At 38.3% G+C, this 17,814-nt stretch overlaps 1 protein-coding gene across 2 annotated transcripts in view; it reads left to right on the top strand.

The window, feature by feature from the left end:
* The window catches only part of CREB1 (cAMP responsive element binding protein 1), a 45,124-nt gene that overhangs the window by 13,394 nt on the left and 13,916 nt on the right, over positions 1-17,814 (top strand). Inside the window, exons 2-4 of one of the 2 annotated variants that reach the window (XM_007071830.4) lie at positions 9,334-9,455; positions 13,219-13,365; positions 15,147-15,247. In XM_007071830.4, the coding sequence (XP_007071892.2) occupies positions 9,342-9,455; positions 13,219-13,365; positions 15,147-15,247 (362 nt within the window). In that variant the 5' untranslated portion in view covers positions 9,334-9,341. Of the gene's footprint in view, positions 1-9,333; positions 9,456-13,218; positions 13,366-14,727; positions 14,854-15,146; positions 15,248-17,814 lie in introns of those variants that run through there. The other variant, XM_043524994.1, reaches the window with a different exon arrangement.

The raw sequence follows: 17,814 nt of genomic DNA on the forward strand, positions 1-17,814 counted from the left end.
AGATTAGAATATACTTGGGGGAAAAATAAATGTTCTATTTCAATGAAAATGACAGGTCTGCCATCAATTCCAAATCCTGATAAACTCCACACAGTGAGAAACGGATGCATGTTTGCCTCTTCAAGTGGCGCTTAACCTGCTCTTGCTTCTTTCCTGGGTCTCATGGCGTCTTCATTTCCTTTCTCTGTCATTTTTCTTATTGTTCACACAGACATTACCCTGCTTTCTGTTCGCTTCGCTCTCCCACTTCCTCTCTCTCAAGGGGTCTGCTTTCAGAATCAGCTCGTCTCTCTTTTATTCTGCGCTGCCTACCTCTTTTAGCCAAAGGACCATCAGATGCTAATGTTCCAAACCTACTGCCACTAAAGGAGATTCCCCAAAATATTTCACATGCTATTAAATAGTAAAAGAGAAGAGAATCACTGTGTTGTACCCCCTTACAGTAGTGAGCATGACATTAGGGAGCTGCAGTATTTGAAAGCAGCAGTATAGGGGCCCCCATTTGAGATCATAAACCCAAATGACACATGTCTTAATACTGATGTGATTGTAGCTTTGTTTTTTTAACTGCCAATCAAAATGGAAACTGGTTTGTAGTTTAATGCTGGACACAAGTGACAGTGTTACAAGGGTTCGATTTATGACTTGCTACAGTCACTGGCTTCAAGGTAAGTTGTCAAGAAATGTAAACTCTCATGTGTTCTTTTCATTCTCCAGTCCTCAGTTCTATACCCAGTATGATTCTGGCCAAAGATAAAAGGAATAATTGACTAGGGCCAGAAATTAAACCCATTATCGAACAGTATATTGCTGAGCATGACTCTAGTTTACCGGGCCTACACCACCTGTCAAGAACTTGTTTTGTAGAAGAGGTAAGTGTCTAAATATATAGTAGGATCATCAGCTCCCAGATTCTGCCATCAAAAAATAACCTGACACCTACTCTTTACATGGAGTTAAAAACTTTGGTGTTTAAGTCACATTGGCCCAGTCTAGTAAAGTGATCATTTTAGTGGGCTATCATGCTGCTACAGTGAGCATGAGTGCAACTTTCTGAATTATATTAGCTTCAATATTTTGATCTTTGATATCAGCACCAAGTTAAAAAGGTGTGCTCTTTCATTTATTGACATTTCATTTTTGTCAGAGGAAAATGGTGTGTGTACTATTAAGGAGAACCACAAAAAACTCAGTGGGGTTAAAAATAAGGTATCGGTACTTTTGGTTTTTTTAAAGTAAATAAATAAAAAGGAAAGATACCAAGCTGCAGCGAAACACAATTGGAATACAGAAGTGAACAGACCATATAATATTTGTACTTAATTCTGTTCTTAATAACGTGTGCGGTATGCTTATTGAAGTCCATGGGAGTTGGTCACATACTTTCTAGGGCGAAATTTAGCCTTCAGAATCTCTATTGCTTGTATAGTTGCAATGCATGGAGGTGTTTGGGGATGAGTTTGTTTTGTTTTTATTCTTTTTGTCTGCATACTTATCAAAGGTATTTCAAATCCTGGAACATATATCAAAATTTCAAATAAAAGCAAACAAACTGATTATCCTTTTAGTATCCTACCTGTGTGCATCCAGCTGGAAGCAGTAAATCATATTCATGAATTAAAGGTGACTTGTAAAATAATGTTTTAAAAGGGAGTAGGGGTTGTGCCTTTTTCTGTTTTTGTTCTGTTTTTCTTTGATAGTGGAAGAATCTCTTTGGATGATAGGGGGAATCTTTTTCATGGTGGCTTTTTTAAACATCCACCTCAAATATTAAGTTTGGTCCTCCTTTTTTCTGCTGGAAGAGAACTGGAATAAGAACTTTTTTAGCTCTCAGGTGAAAGGACAGGGTATAGAATCTTAAATAGTTAGCAGTCGGGTATTTAAGTTAAATATTGTGATGCTTCCCAGGGGTTCTCAGGGTTGTGAGGCACCTCGCTATCACCTGCCGTTAGCATGAGGAAGCCTTGTCTGTACCTGCCTCATCTGTACCTGGGTCAGCTCCCTGACTCCTCAGGCAACACAAGCACTCCCCTCTAGGCCAATGCAGACCTTGCTTTCTCTACAAACTAGCAATAGGCACCCCTGGAGCCCTCCGATCATGTCTCTGAAGCATCCAGCCCCTGGTCCATTGAACATGCACAGTATTCATAGATTTGTTGCCTCTAAAGAAATAGTATACCCCAGCTTACCCATTTCACTTTAGGTCACCACTCCACTTAACACACAGCACTTATACTTGTTTTCACTATTGACATGTCTATATTTATTTTAAAAAGAAGAGAGATAATAGCAAAGTAGAAGTATTGGAAACAAATTGTTACATATAAAATAAAATCATAATAGACATTCTACCACCTACACTTACTTCTCTAGATACTTTCATGTCTTACAGAGCAATGTTCACCCAAAGTCCTTCCAGCATTTTTACAGCCAGCATTATACCCCAACAATCTATTGTCTTTACTCATAAATAGGATCCCCTCCTGCTGTTTATCTCTTGAGGATTTTGCTGTCTCTTGATTAACATTTGGCTCAGTATGCACTGTGAGACACACTTCCTGCTTGACAGGAATCTGCCTGAGACATATCACCTCCTAGTTAGCTACTTTAAGAACGTCATTTTCAGTAGAGACACACAAGTCCTTAAATACTATCTGTAAAATATTGTGCAGTGATGATGACAACCACAGGGCTGCTGGCTCTCTTTAGAGACCTCACATGTGCCACCCTTTAATGATTTATCCTAGTATCTGACCCAGGGAGTGCCTGTCAAACTTCATGCACTCTTTCTGCCAGTTGGCACCAAGAGGTTCCTGGGTCACAAAACTTGCTGTTATTTTTTTTAAAAAAGGAAGAGAGTTGAATAAAAATATCTTCCCCTCTCATTTAGGGTCTAATCCAAAACCCACTGAAATCATTGGTTATTTTTCAGCTAGGTCTGTAGGGTATTTCTACAGCCTGCACAGACAGACTTGCACTAGTTTTGCTCAAGCTAGTGGGCTAAAAATAGTGTGGCTATTGCAGGTATGGTCGGAGGCTCAGGCTAGCCACTTGAGCTTGGAACTAAGGAGCTGAGTGGGCTTGGACTTTGGCAGCTAATCCAAGCCACTGCCCATGCCACGACGTCCACACTGCTATTTTTAGTGCTCTACCTTGGGCAGAGCCGGCACCTGTCTCTCTGCCTGGCTTAGGAGGCATGCTCCCAGCCGCAGGTAGGTAAGACCTGGATTTCTAAAATTAAAAAAAAATAAAAATCAGAAATTGTGTAAAATGACACACATCTCTTTCTATTCCCCCCATCACTTTCCTGAATTTCACATGCTCATGGCCTCCCAAAACATTCACATTTTGGACTAGAATAATCCATGCTTCAAGTCTGTGTAAATACTTGTAAAAAAAAGTTTTAGGAAAACTCTTTCAGCTATAAGTTCAGCAAAGGTGGGGGGAAATGCCCATTTAAAAATACTCTAGACATTCGTTTTTTTGGCAGAATACACAAAAAATGTCCATATCAAGTTTCAAATGTCAAACTAGTGACTTTGATCATTCAAAAAGAATAATTTTAGTTTATCAAAGAGGAGCGTATTTGTGCATTACTAGTTCAGGCCCTGATTCTGCAAATGTCTGGAAATGGGACGAGTCACATGAGTTAAATTATGTATATATGTGTTTGCAGGACCAGAACATAAGTGCACGCTTATGGAAAGTGTGCAGCAGGAAATATACTCCGCAATTAGATGACCACCATGATCTTTTACTTAAAACAAAACAATTTAAATTCAAAAAATCCTAGATAGTAGTGTAACATTCTGGTTGTAGTGTTAAGCGTTCAAATTAGAACATTCCAATAGTTAAGAATGCTAGGCAACATTCACTCAGACATCTTGTGTGTATATTTTCTCTTTCTCATTCTTCCTGTTAAAGGAAAATTTTACTGTATTATGGTTAGTGTGTGCCAAAAACTACACAGAAATTTCCTGACTTGGGTGTTCTACAGCTCTGATGTTACATTTTGTACTTATGATGAGATCAGACACTCACATCCTTGGTTGTGAGATTTTAATTGAGGATGAAAATAATTGTAGCCCCAATAATTTTTGCCAGTCGTTTGTCATTTAGATAGCCAAAATGAAGTAGTGAAATTATTAATGGGAGCTACATGAAATTTGTTTAGATACTGTAGTACAAAGGTACTATAATGCTAGATTATTTCCTACCTGAACATCCTTGAACCAATCTAATGCCAAAGACTGCCAATAGTGTTTGCACAAAAGTGACATAGAAGGGGTCAAAATAGAATCCATGCAGTTTGTTACAGATTCAAAAACTGGATATATGTATCTATGTAAAGACACAGTGTTTCTTGAAATAGTATTTAAATTTATTCTGTTAAATATACTTTGGCTTTCTGATGTCTTAAGTATCAGTTTCTTTAAGGTGACGTATGAAATGGGTGCGGAGGGAGTTACATCCTTTTTTAAATTATTATTCTTATTTTTGTTGTATGAAGAAGGCCTGAAAGGTTTTCTACTTGATGATTTCCTTAAAAATATCAGGAATGTTTCAAGGGATGTTCCTTTTTTTGTTGAAGACCTTACTGGAAGACTCAGAAATATGCAGGGATAGCTTGTTCACTCCTTTCTTGAAGGGGCAGGGTGTTAAATCTTTAACAACGAGAAATTTTCTCTGAAGTGTGATACCTGAATAGCAGGTAAGAGTTTTAAACAGTCTGAGTTTTAAACACTTCCCATTTCAATTAATCGGGGTTAGTTCCTTTGTATGAGATGTCAAGATCATACTAATTCTCCAGTCATCCACACAGTATTCCAGGAGAGACAAGACTTCAATTTCTAATGTAGAAAACAAGAAAACAAAAAAACAAATCTTTTCTGGCTGCTGCTAGGGCATCTAAATCATGTTGAGGGAAAAGTCAGATCCCCAGAGTGTGGCAGCAATTGATTTTTGTGAAGGTTCAATGGAAAGTGAGAGCTGCAGGGGAGTGTGGAGATGCAGGGAGAGGTGGAGAGGGAGTGGAATGTGATGTTCAAGGAGAGTGATGCACTTAGGAGAATATGTGGGATAGGAATAGACTGAGAGAAACGGGAATGTGGGGTACAGGAGGGAGACTGTAGAGGTACAGGTGGATACTGTGGGGCATATTTGTTAAGTTTACTCGTTTGTAATTCCCTGGATCAATATCTTTTTTTTTTTTTTTTTCTTTCTTTAGATATAGGTATAACATTTGCTACCCTCCAATTCTCTGTTACGGTAGCTGTTTTTAATGAGAGCTTACGTGTTTTTGCTAGCAGCTCAGACACTCAAGACTTTTCTAGAACCCTGGGCCTAGTGACTGCTTTTTAAGTGATCTATTTGTTCCAGCAACTCTTCTTCTGTCACCTTAGTCTCTGGTAGTATGTGATCTTTACTACCAGAAAGGAGTGGATCTGGGAGAGGAATAACATTCTCTTTGTTGAAGACTATTGTAAAGAAATCATTTAGCTTCTCAACAATGTCCTGATCTGCCTTATATGATTCCCTTAATCCCTGGTTTATAGTTGAATTTTGAACCTGAAATGATCATATACACTTCGTAAGGTTATGACAAAGATGTTAGATGTACACTCACCCAAATTCTTGTACAGATGTCCTTTCTGTCTCTGTTTTTGCATGTAGACTCTCGACAATAGGACTTAGAGGAACAATACCAATAGAGTTTAATTTAAGGGGGAAGTAGACCAACCGTTACTGTTTCAAAAGTCTCATGCATTTTTGCGCCTTGATAAGCAGTGCAGTGGAGTGCAAACTTGCAGTTTGTTTCATTTATGATGTCTTTGATTGCTATGGTAATACAACTAATAAGTAGTAATAGTGCATAGGACTGTTTTTTTTTTAAGTTACTTTTTGGGGGGAAATTAAGTGGAATATGAAAAAGATTTGTGATAGTATAGCAAATAGTATTTTAAAAATCTAGCAGATTTTCTCTCTAGAGAAGTCTGGATAAACACATTGCTAAGGTTTGCCAGACAGCAAGAATGTGTCTTCCCTTCTTTGACACAGAACCGCTTTACTGTACATACCAAAAAAAGACTTGCACATATACACAGGGTTTCACAAATATTAAGTCAATGGAAAAGCCATGAATAGCATGTATGTAAACTATATACATTTTACAGTGAACTTTTAAATCTGTGGAAAGGTCTGATGACCTAAGGAAGACTAGAAAGTCTTCATGGTCTGAAGAAGACATTATAATATCCAGAATGACAATTCAGTGTGCTATAGATGTTTCATTGTTGCTTGCAAACTAAAATCTTTGCTGACTTCCTGAAGTCCTCAGCTGAAGAGCTTGGGTTGAGAGGTTTAGGACAGCTCTGGATCATGGACTAACTATTCCATGGATTCCCGTGAAGGTTCACACTACAAATATGTTCCTAGTTTAGAAGTTAATTATGTACATCAGATTGTTACACAGCAAATCTTAATATCTGTTTAATAACTTAAAGAGATTTCCATGCAAAAAACATAATCAAAGGTCAGAGTTAAGATTGTAAATAAATCTTTCTAACTTTAAAGATAGATAAACACTGGCGTTCACAAAATTAAGCATTATAAAGGAAGGAAGTTTAAGGTTTTATTTTTAAACAAAATTTAATAACTTTGAACTATAGAACAAAACAACAAACTATAGAATATATAAAAATGGTGAATTAAATTGTCTCAAACAACCTTATCTCAACCCTATTATCCTATCTATGCTCAAACTCCATTCATGAGATATTCTTAGGCAAGCAAGCTTTACATTTTCCAACTAAGACAAAATCAACCACATACTACATATCCCACAATTGAAATACTAATATCTGCATCATCTGCCAACCAAATGGCCATAGTATCTCCAGTCTGCTCTCTCCTGACCAATCAGCAACCCGAACATCACACCTTTTAGAGGTCAGACACACAAAGACCTATCCAAATCTCACCTTACCTTCCTAATATTGTTCCCTCAGACCCATCATTGGATGCACTCTTAAATTGTTCCGATCCTCAGTGGGAGGCTTCCTTTAGATACTAATAGATGAAAATTGTATTCTGTGTATATACAATGGTGTGGCCCCTGCCATCTGAATTCTGATTGCATGATTCATGATGGTTACCCGGCCACAGGCTGTGTATTTCTTAAAGTCCTAATGAAAATTTGTAAGGTATAAACTGCTTAAAATACATTAAAACTACAAGATTCACTGCCAGATTACCAAATTATAGAGTATCAGGTATCTGTGAGCTGTGATACTTGTCAGACTCATTTCTGCCTTCTGTGGAATATACAAATTCTGGCATCAGTGGGAGGCAGGGCAGAGGTTGGAATGCTTTGGAGAACCTAACTTGCTTTTTCCAAAAATGGAGAGGGTTTCGTGCTTTTTGTTTTTTAAGTGTAACTTAACCTTGATTTCCTTCCTTTCCATAGTGTTTGGATTTTTAGACTCACCGTGTTCTTATGTTATATTTCCCTTAAATTAGTAATACTTAATTACAACATCACTCTATCTTAACCAGGGACTTTTCTAATTGTTTCCAAACTGATGTTGGAACTACATATGTGGTACTTGATAGCACTAAAACTAGGTTGCTGATTTGAGGGAATATTTTTTTTGTATTGGGATGACCACGTTTTGGTTTATGCACAGTGCCTTCCTCTTTTCCCAGGGAACATGACTAAGGTAGTTGGCACCTGTATGTTTCCATTGGTATTTTTCCTGAAGAAAACAAAAGTGTTTACGCAAAATTGGTCTTCTGTTGCTGCTTTCAGTATTTATAGAGCTTTCTCTTTAACAGTCTGGAAATATTCAGTAGAGGCTAAACTGGTCCAGAATTCACTCTTATTGTTGATCATCATTCCACAGATACTTGTTTTAATGCTGTTTACTTTCATTGGTCTGATATGCAGTAACTCTAATCCAAGCCATCGAGATTTCATATTTTACCCAGGACTGAAGTGTGATAAACAGAATGAATGTGAAAGACAATGATCGCTTTAAAAGAGAGCAGTGCCTATTCCCAAAGAATATACATTCCAGTAATTCTGAATCACAGTTCTTGTTGAAATGGAAGCTTCTCTACCATAATATTTCATATGAAATGTTTAGACCACCACCATTAAGAAGTGACTGGTTTGTACAATATTCAGGTGCTTATTGAAAGGTAGTGTGATTGGAAGACTTCTCTAAACTTTGAGGCAATTCTTTATTACATGCTAAATATTTTCTTTTGAGTAGTTAAAGGCGATTGTAACATCACTTTCACAGATTGGTGCAGATTTAACATTCAGTAAACTCTCCCTACATGCTTGCTTTTTGGAGTTATGCAACTTCATTGTATAGAATTTTGTATGTTCTACTGAAAAACACTTATTCAATTAACGCGTAAAATAAGATTGTATTAAGAGCTGTCTATGATGCGTAATTTAGCCAAGGAAAACTCATGTTGTATACAAAACAGCATAAAGCCCTCCGACATTTTTTAAAGCTAATTCCAAAAATATTTCAAAATATTATGGGTTGATTATTGGAAATCATGCCAAATCCCTTATGTTGGTGTTGGTCCATTCTGGAAGTGACTTCCAGTATTATCTATGTTTATTTTCTTTGGCAGGTGAATTTTACCCACAATTGTGGGTAAAATTTTATTCAGAGGAACAGCATTTGTAGGAAACATCCTGCTCAGTCCAAGGGATGGCACATACTCACTTGCTCTGTGGGGATGGTCCGTGCACAGTGTGATCACAGATAGGATTTGTGGGGAATGGAGCATGAATAGTTCATATAGAATCTTCAGCGAATTTAGCTGCCAAACTTAAGTTGCTGAGCATGTGCAAACTGTAGGTTTTTTTTGAAGGTTTATATAACTTGGCCAAATTGGGGCAGGTTTTCGTGGGGATGGCAAACGGCATATAACTGACAACAGGGAAAGCCTCCTGAGAGATTTTGAGTCCCTGGAAGCGCTAGAACTTCTCAACAAAGCGGTTGTAAGAATATTTTAACATAGGGCAAACAACTATTTTCTTCAAGTCTTGTTATTAGAAATTGCTAAACTATTTTTACTGAAACTTTACAGAAAATTCAGCCTGAGACAGACAGCTGGCACAGAAAATTTCTTCCTGAATGGTTAAAAGAAAAATTATAAGCAACTGAAAACTGGGTCTTATAATATGAAATGTTGGCCTGCATTAACTGTATGCATTGCTACCAGCTCCACCGATAATAATGGAATTACATGGATACGTAAGCCATGAAAGAGGCAAACCCATACTCATGACACACATCATTGTGATTGTAGGTAACTAAATGACCATGGAATCTGGTGCAGAGAACCAGCAGAGTGGAGATGCAGCCGTTACAGAGGCAGAGAACCAACAGATGACTGTACAGGCACAACCGCAGATTGCAACATTAGCCCAGGTACAAAGTGATTTGGTTTAATATTTTTACAGCATTGTTCCCAACTGCATAAGGCGAAGAAGGAAACTATTTTCTGAGGAGGATGAGAGAGTGTTCCATTTTATGTGAGTCTGGAACAGGGAATATGTGTGTTTCATTTAATTTTGTAATGAGAGTTGTACAGTACTACTTGTTGATTTAACTTCAATATCATATTGGACTGTGTTAGGACTGAAGTAGTTTTAATGTATAATCCATTTATAAAGAGACTACAGATATAGACTTTTGAATTAATTTGTTTTACTTGTAGCATTCCTTCCCACCATCCTTTAAAGATACTTCGAAACTTTGAATTTCTGTGTTTCTGTACTGACTTGTATAAACAAGGTTTTGCTTATTTTAGTTAGGAACTTTGTTATGACAGTATACCTATTTCTTAAGAAAACAACTGATTTGTTTTATATGGTTAAATAATGCAGAGAATACATAAATTAACAAAAGGGGTGGATATAACGAACATTATAAGCAACAGGAGCAGACTTCCATTTGTTGTATGCTGTTTGCTTTTAATCAGAAACTCAAATTCTGCAGTTGTCTCCCTTTTACTGGGGCACTATTAGACCCTTTATTGTCTCAAAAAAAGTTACTTTGTAGAGGCCAGAAATAATGCAAAGCTAATTATCTTCTTAATTTCTGGAACCCAGTTCTTTCCCGGGTTCCATTGATGTTTGCCAGGAGTAAGTCCATCGTGTAAATGAGTATAGAATATGGCCTATGGCATCAGTCCCTTGTGTAACAGTTTCACTTTGTAAATTATTTGTATTCCCCCAAAGTATATAAAATTACGTCTCACTCTCATCTCTTTATTTTGTGAATTTCTGATGTCTGTCTTATGGCATGATTATGAAATCATTTACCACTTTCATGTTTACAAAAATACATGACACCTTGTAATAGGCAAGTGTTAAACTCTTTTCCCTGGGATTATGGTCTGATATAATCGACATTGAAACACTGAGAATTTAGCTGTATAGTACTGCAAGTACTTTAGAGGACAGGATTTGAATTCAAAATGATCTAGACAAATTAGAGAATTGGTCTGAAATAAACACAATTAAATTCAAGAAAAAGAAGTGTGGAGTTTTTCATTTAGGAAGGAAAAATCAAATGCACAAATACAAAATGGGAAATAACTGGTTAGGTGGTAGCCCTGCTAGCAGGGATCTGCGGATTATAGTGGATCACAAATTGAATATAAATTGACAATGTGATGCAGTTGCTTCTGGGATGTATTAACAGGAGTATAATATGCAAGACACTGCAGGTAATTGTCCTATTCTACTTGGCACTGGCAAGGCCTCAACTGGAGTACGATGTCCAGTTCTGGCTGCCACACTTTAGGAAAGTCCGAGAAGACCAACAAAAATGATAAAACCTGACCTATGAGGTAAGGTTAAAAAACCTGGGCATGTTTAGTCTTGAGAAAAGAAGACTGAGGGGAGACCTGATAACAGTGTTCAAATATGTTTAAGTCTATTATAAAGGGGACAGTGATCAATTGTTCTGCCTGTCCACTGAAAGGTAGGACAAGAAGTAATCTGCAGCAAAGGAGATTTAGGTTAGATATTAGGGAAAACTTTCTAACTATAAGGATACTTTAACACTGGAATAGGCTTCCAAAGGAGGTTGTGGAATCCTATCATTGGAGGTTTATAAGAACAGTTTGGACAAACACCTGCAAGGGATGGTCTATGTTTATTTGGTCCTGCCGCAGTGCAGGGGCTGGCCTTGATGATCTCTTGAGGTCCCTTTGAGCCCTATGTTTCTATGATTCTATAATTTTATTGTTACTTTTTTCGAGGGCTAGGGAATGCTCCCCTAGTAAAGAGAAAAGTTATACTTGCTATTTTGAATAAGGTAAGCTGATTCCATTAGGTATGAGTCAGAAACATCTGCTGAAATCATTATCAGATGTTGGCTTAGCTCAACAGCACAACAGCCTTCAGTTGATCAGCTTTGCTTTCATTGGCAAGAACTGCTTTAGTCAGTTGGATTCATTATTAATAAGGCCACATGATGATGGAACTTAATTTGTCTTAAAAAATTACATTAAAAAGCGGATTTTTCTGCAAGTTTGCTCCCCTCTGCCTGAGAAGCTTGTCTCCCAGGTTGTTTACTACCCTTCCTCCAGTCAACTGACATCATGGCACAAGTGCCCCTCAACTGCCAAAGAAGAGTAGCGCCATGCTACTGTAGCTCCTGGTTTCAGCTGCAGATGGCACATGTGAAATTGGTCAAGTGCCGCTGTGCAACAATGCAGTGCATCTTTGCAGCAGCCATCTTCACAATAGAGAGTGAAAAGACAGGCACCAAATTTGGAGAATAAAGGGGAGACACCTGGGTGATCCAAGTACAATTTCTCTTGATTTTCTATCAAACAAGGCTTCCACATAAAGGATTGTTGGTTATGGAAATTCAGAGATCAGTCTTTTGAAAATCATTCATTTGTTAAGATATAAATGTGTTCACTTCTGCATTACAATAAATATTAATGCTGCTGTATGACATTATTTGAGGTTCATAGAATTTTTTTAGTCAAAAGTTATTAAGTTGCCTGAAAACTCCATTAAACATAGTTACATTGATTAGCATATTCAAACTTGGATCTTTGAGGGCTTGTTTGCATGACACAGCAATATACACTAGTGCATGTTAACGTAGCACTACACAGAACTTTTTATGCTCACCAGCAGGGTCTGTCTGGTCCAGTTAGCGCACAGCACATTGGTGTGCTTTAGAAATCACCCCTATAGTGTGCATTGCTTCACCATGTAGACAAGCTCTAAATTAAGCTTCAAAAACCATATTTAGGCACCCATGTTTGAAAATGGTAACCATTGTTCTTTGTAGCAATAAATTAACTCTTAGTTGTGTGTCTTTCAGTATAACCTTGAAATGACTACCTAGAAGCCATTTGTTTCCATTGAAAACATGCATTGTTACTCTGTTCGAACAGTTGGTCTGTGGGCTTCATTTAAAAGGACATTGCCAGCTACTTGATTTGATTTACTTCGTGGCTATACTTTCTAACAAGTCTCAAAATTTGACTCCCTAACTAATTTTGACTTTTTACAGTTGGCAAATACTCTCCTGCATTTTCTAGTCTGAAAACAAACATAGCTCGGCTCCCATATGTTTCTGCCTGTGAGTCAGCAACATCTCATAGAATCATAGAATATGAGGGTTGGAAGAGACCTCAGGAAGTCATCTAGTCCAATCCCCTGCTCAAAGCAGGACCAACACCAACTAAATCATCCCAGCCAGGGCTTTGTCAAGCCGGGCCTTAAAAACCTCTAAGGATGGAGATTCCACCATCTCCCTAGGTACCCCATTCCAGTGCGTGGAAGGAAATATTCATTGTAGGAATATTCACAGTTCTAGCAATATTTAATTGCTGCAAGAGAGGGGCGCATATTAGGTTTTGATTACATTACCTCAAAAAAGAAGTGTTTCCTTCATTTCTTGGCAGTGGTTTTATAACATGATGTTTAGAGCCAGGGGGACATTCTTCAGAAAATTAAGTTACAAATTAGGACAAATGTTGGGCCTAGACAAGGGTGTGTTTTTTTGTTTTGTTTTCTGGTGTCCCTTTTAAACACTTTTGGTTACCAAAGCCCTTCCTAGGAGAAGAGGCATCATCCTTTTACTGCTAAGAATTTTCTTGGTAGTCCAATAATGAGATTCTGCAATAATCTAATATATATTCCCTCCCTCTCTTTTGTAGGTATCTATGCCGACAGCTCATGCAACATCTTCTGCCCCAACGGTGACCTTAGTACAGTTGCCTAATGGACAGACAGTTCAAGTCCATGGAGTTATTCAGGCAGCCCAGCCATCCGTTATTCAGTCTCCACAGGTCCAGACGGTTCAGGTATGTATTAAAGGTTTTCAAACTCCTAACTCATGCATTCTACATAACCTTATCAGTCCACCTTAATCAAACTTATGGTGTGTTCTGTGTCATGTCAACTTAGAATATGTTGAAAGGAAAGTCTGTACTGTACTTGTTACCCCATTACTTTTGTCTCTTTCTTTATGGTTTATCTGCTTTTCGTTTCCATACATTATTGAGTTTCATTTCCCTCTAGAAGTTGGTAAGCCTATTAGGTTGTGCTTTTTGCTGATACTATTTCTATATCCGGCTTTTACCTGCTGCAACGTTAACATTACTAGACCATTTTTATGTCTGTTTAGTGACTTCTAAGATGTCTTATTTCTGTATCTTAAATGAACAACAACAAGAATTTTAGAGATTGCCGAATTATTAATGTGGCTGATGTTCAGGAATCAAAGTTTTTGCTTCTTGGAAAACATTTGTACTGATTTGCATGTGTATTTCTACCTCTGGCAGGTTGCAATAAGTGATTTTAATATTTTTGTTTTGAATGTTAACTTTATAAAACCTTAATAATTGCTTGATGCTGTATAAACAAAGAAAGACAACACAGTTCATGATGCACAGGATGAAAAGCCAATCTCAAAACTTATTAAAGACTTGGAGAAAGGCTTCAGTAGTCCAGAAAGCCTTAGTCTTAATCTCTACTGTGGTTCCTTCTCTGAGCAACATTTTAAATTACCTTTTAAATCCAGTGTTGCTGAACGTGGAAGCAGGAACTATTTAGGCTGTTACTGACCACATAAGATAAGGATTGTAAATCATTTTTGGGGCATTGGGAACCCACAGAGATGAGAACTAAACTAAGTTAAAGGCTAACTATTGAGATTTTTTTTATAGAGGTATTTAAACCAGTATCGATTTTAAAAAAAATTAGGTGAAACTCATGCTTTAAAATTGGATCATTCTGATAATGATCTTGGTTATTTCCTTGCATTGCTTCAGTTCTGTACTTCCGTCAGCCTCTACCTACCTCAGACCACTGGAGTTAGAGTTTAGTGTTTTATCCTGTTAAAATCTGGAGATGCACAATTTTCAGATGGTATGTGGCACTTGTTTCTGGCTCTAGTGATTCAAGGTAAGAGACTGATGATGAAATCATGTTGGAATTCAGAACGGAGGATGAAATGCAAAAATGTGTTTGGAATGGTGATATTTACAGTCCAATACTTCACAGTCTGCTATGGTTGTATAACCCGTTAGCATGGCACCAAGGAGGCCTTAAGCACCAAGTATACAGCATGAAACCAGGAAAGGCTCCTGCAGGACCTCCATATCCTTGTAGAGTTTTATAATTGGTTCTGTCACAACTGCACTCCTCATTCCCTTTGTCTCCAGACCCTTCTGCTTTCAATCCCACGTTGCTTCTAGTTACTGTGTCTCCAGACCTGACTGCCTACCTTGCTTTGGTTCTTTGGACTGGATGGAAGCAGGATAGAAAGAAGGAGTTATGGAAAGAAAAAAGTGGGTGGAACCATTATTTATAATAATTTGCCCATTATATATTCTCTCATTTGAGTGACTTAATTGTTAAATACATTTCTCAAGCTAGATGTTTGAGTTTGGGCATCTATGTATCCAGTAACAAGTGATCAGCTATTACTTCTGATTTTCTAGGTCAAAGTCCTGTATAGTACTTGTATTGGGAATGTCTTTCGCATACTGTGAAAACTTGCTTTTAGTGGTAGATTTATTACTGTAGAAGTAGCTTGTTAAACTTGCTTACAGTGGTAAATTTATTCTGTTCTTATTTACAGATCTCCACTATTGCAGAAAGTGAAGATTCACAGGAGTCAGTGGACAGTGTCACAGACTCTCAGAAACGCAGAGAGATCCTTTCCAGACGACCCTCCTATAGGTATGGATGTCAAAAGCTGAAGGATTTTGCTTGATGCATTTATTCAGCAAATGGGTAGACAAATAGTGTGTTTCTGTAGTTAATGTGAGATCTACTTTTTTGTTAAAATATTCCTTCATTGGCACCTTTCCATGACCAATTTCTGATGGGATGCCAGGAGATAAGCAGAATAAGATAAGGAGGAAGAGAAAAATATCTGCCGTTATGGAGAGATAGGAAAGAAAATCAATTGAGAATAAGCTGAATGCTAAATAAATCTTTATGTGTAGCATTTAGATACAACTGTGAGAGGAGCCTTAGAAGTCGCTTAAATGGATATTTAATTCTTGGAGTGCCACTGAAATGTGCAGGCAGGTTGCTGCTGTATATTCTGTAGTCTCTGTAAAATCAACCTTTCTGTTTGTTGTTAATGTTGAAACACTAGCAACAGTCAGATTTAATTCTTTCCTTCACCTGAGACTTTCAGTGGAAACATGACATTGTGTGGCTCATTAAAACTGCTGTAGGTGGTATTTCAGAATTTGCCATGCTTCTTGGGGAAAACTAGTTAATAACCAGACAGGCTGCAGGTGCCCAGCAGAGAGAGAAGTGGCCTAGTCAAGCTAGTTTACATGTATTATTCTCTTCAAAATGCTCGAAATCAGGAACGCTGTGGGTGTGAGTTACAGCTAGCCTTCGGCATCTGTAACTTCCATGTAAGCACTTATGCAGCAGAACAACTGGTATTTTTCTTTAAATCAGACATTCATGTCTTCCTTCCTTTAGTAAATGCCCATGAACGTTATAAAGAACAGCTCATTCTGGCAGGGTTGAATTTTCTTCTGTATTTGAGTAAATGAATTAATTTTTAAAATTCAGTGCCGTGGAGCAATTGATTATATGTAATTCCATTCAGCAATGCTTTTAGATGTGCTGAAACTGACACTTATCCTTACTTTGGCATGTGAAGGTCTAGAATGAGCCCCACATCCTCAGAAAATGTGTAGGGACAATGTCAGTAGCAGATATGGAGACAGTACTGGAATCACTTATTTGGATCAGAATTGGCCTTGGGACCCATAATCATACTCACACTAACTCTGATTTGGGGGGCCTTAAAATGAGAATCTCACCTTTTGTTTTAAAATGTACTAACTATGCAGTTTTAATAAGCAATCACAGCTCCCCTCAATGTCAAAGTGATTTGTGGGTGCTCAGTACTTCTGAAAATCCAGCTAGACATTTCTAGCCCTTTTTTGGGAAAATTGGCTTGAAAATATAAGCCAGTCACCTGGCTTGAAAACTTGTTATTCATTTTTCCTAGCGTGCACAGGTTATTCTGTGTCCCCTTCTATAGCCATTCAGGGTCTTTGGGGGTCCATTAAAGCCATGACGGCAGGCTTCTAGATTTTGTGAGTGCCCCAGGTATGTTTGTAGCTGTGGAGGGCAGGGCTACTGGTGTTAAATCTGCCACAGACTTCCTCCCAGTCAGCTGTCTGCAGCTGAGCTTTCTCCTCTTGAGCACCCAGTATGACCTCTGACCACAAGGAAAAGGCAGTTGAACGAAATGAGGCAACAGAGTTTAGTGCACAAGGCAGAGCACTGAGAACAAGGGACTCATGCATTCTCATCTCAGATTTAACACTGACTGCGTCTCTAGCCTTGATGAAGTCACTTAGGGCCAGATTCTGTCCCCCTCAAGTCAGCTTCTTTGTGCCATTTAGGCAGGGGGCAACTCAACTGGTATAAAGCTGGTGTACCTGGCTCCTATGCCAGCCAGCCTCCCCACCCCAGCGGAAGGGTCATGTTGGGACAGAAAGGGTCAGGACCAGAGTACAGCCAGTTCTCAACTAGCATAACCCAGGCTGCTGTAATTTACATCAGGGACAGGGCTGGTAGAGATCAGCCCACAGAATCAGGGAGCCATAACCAACTCCTTGATGACCACACCTTCACCTTGCTTGTCCATTTTTTCCTCAGATATCTTGCACTTTTTCCACGCCACCTCATGTGCCTGTGAGAAACTCCCCATCTAAATTCGTAAAGCCACCACCTTATCATCTTTGAAATTCCTCCTTAACACTTTACCTCTGCCACAGTACCTACCATGCCCATCCGGCATTGGTTAGGAAAGTGGTGAGCTGTAATTTCTGCTTTTCTGATAACTGCTGTTTAGTTTTATTATTACCTCATCCCCCAACCCCCCATCTGTTTTGTCTGTTTTGTCCACCTGTCTCATCTTTTCTGTCTCATCACCTGTCTGATGCCTACATTGTAAGCTCTCCAGGGAGATGACTGTTGTCTTTGTTACTTGTCTGTGCAGCGGCTAGCAAAATGGGGAGCTGATCCTCAATTGGGGTTCCTAGGTACTAACAAAGTCTAATTAATAACAACAACAAAGCCCTATTTCTATCTCTGTCTTCCTCTCAAATTGTTTGGTAATTGACTAGCCTCCTTGGAATACAGCAATATAGGTTTGGCTACCAAAGCCAAGCAGGAAAATTCAGTGTAATCTGGACCTGGGTTCTTCAAATGTTTTTGGATGAGAACTAGGGGTGCAATCCACAACAGAACTAATAGATGCTTCA

The sequence above is a fragment of the Chelonia mydas genome, chromosome 11 (assembly GCF_015237465.2).
Source record: "Chelonia mydas isolate rCheMyd1 chromosome 11, rCheMyd1.pri.v2, whole genome shotgun sequence".
Lineage (NCBI taxonomy): Eukaryota > Metazoa > Chordata > Testudines > Cheloniidae > Chelonia > Chelonia mydas.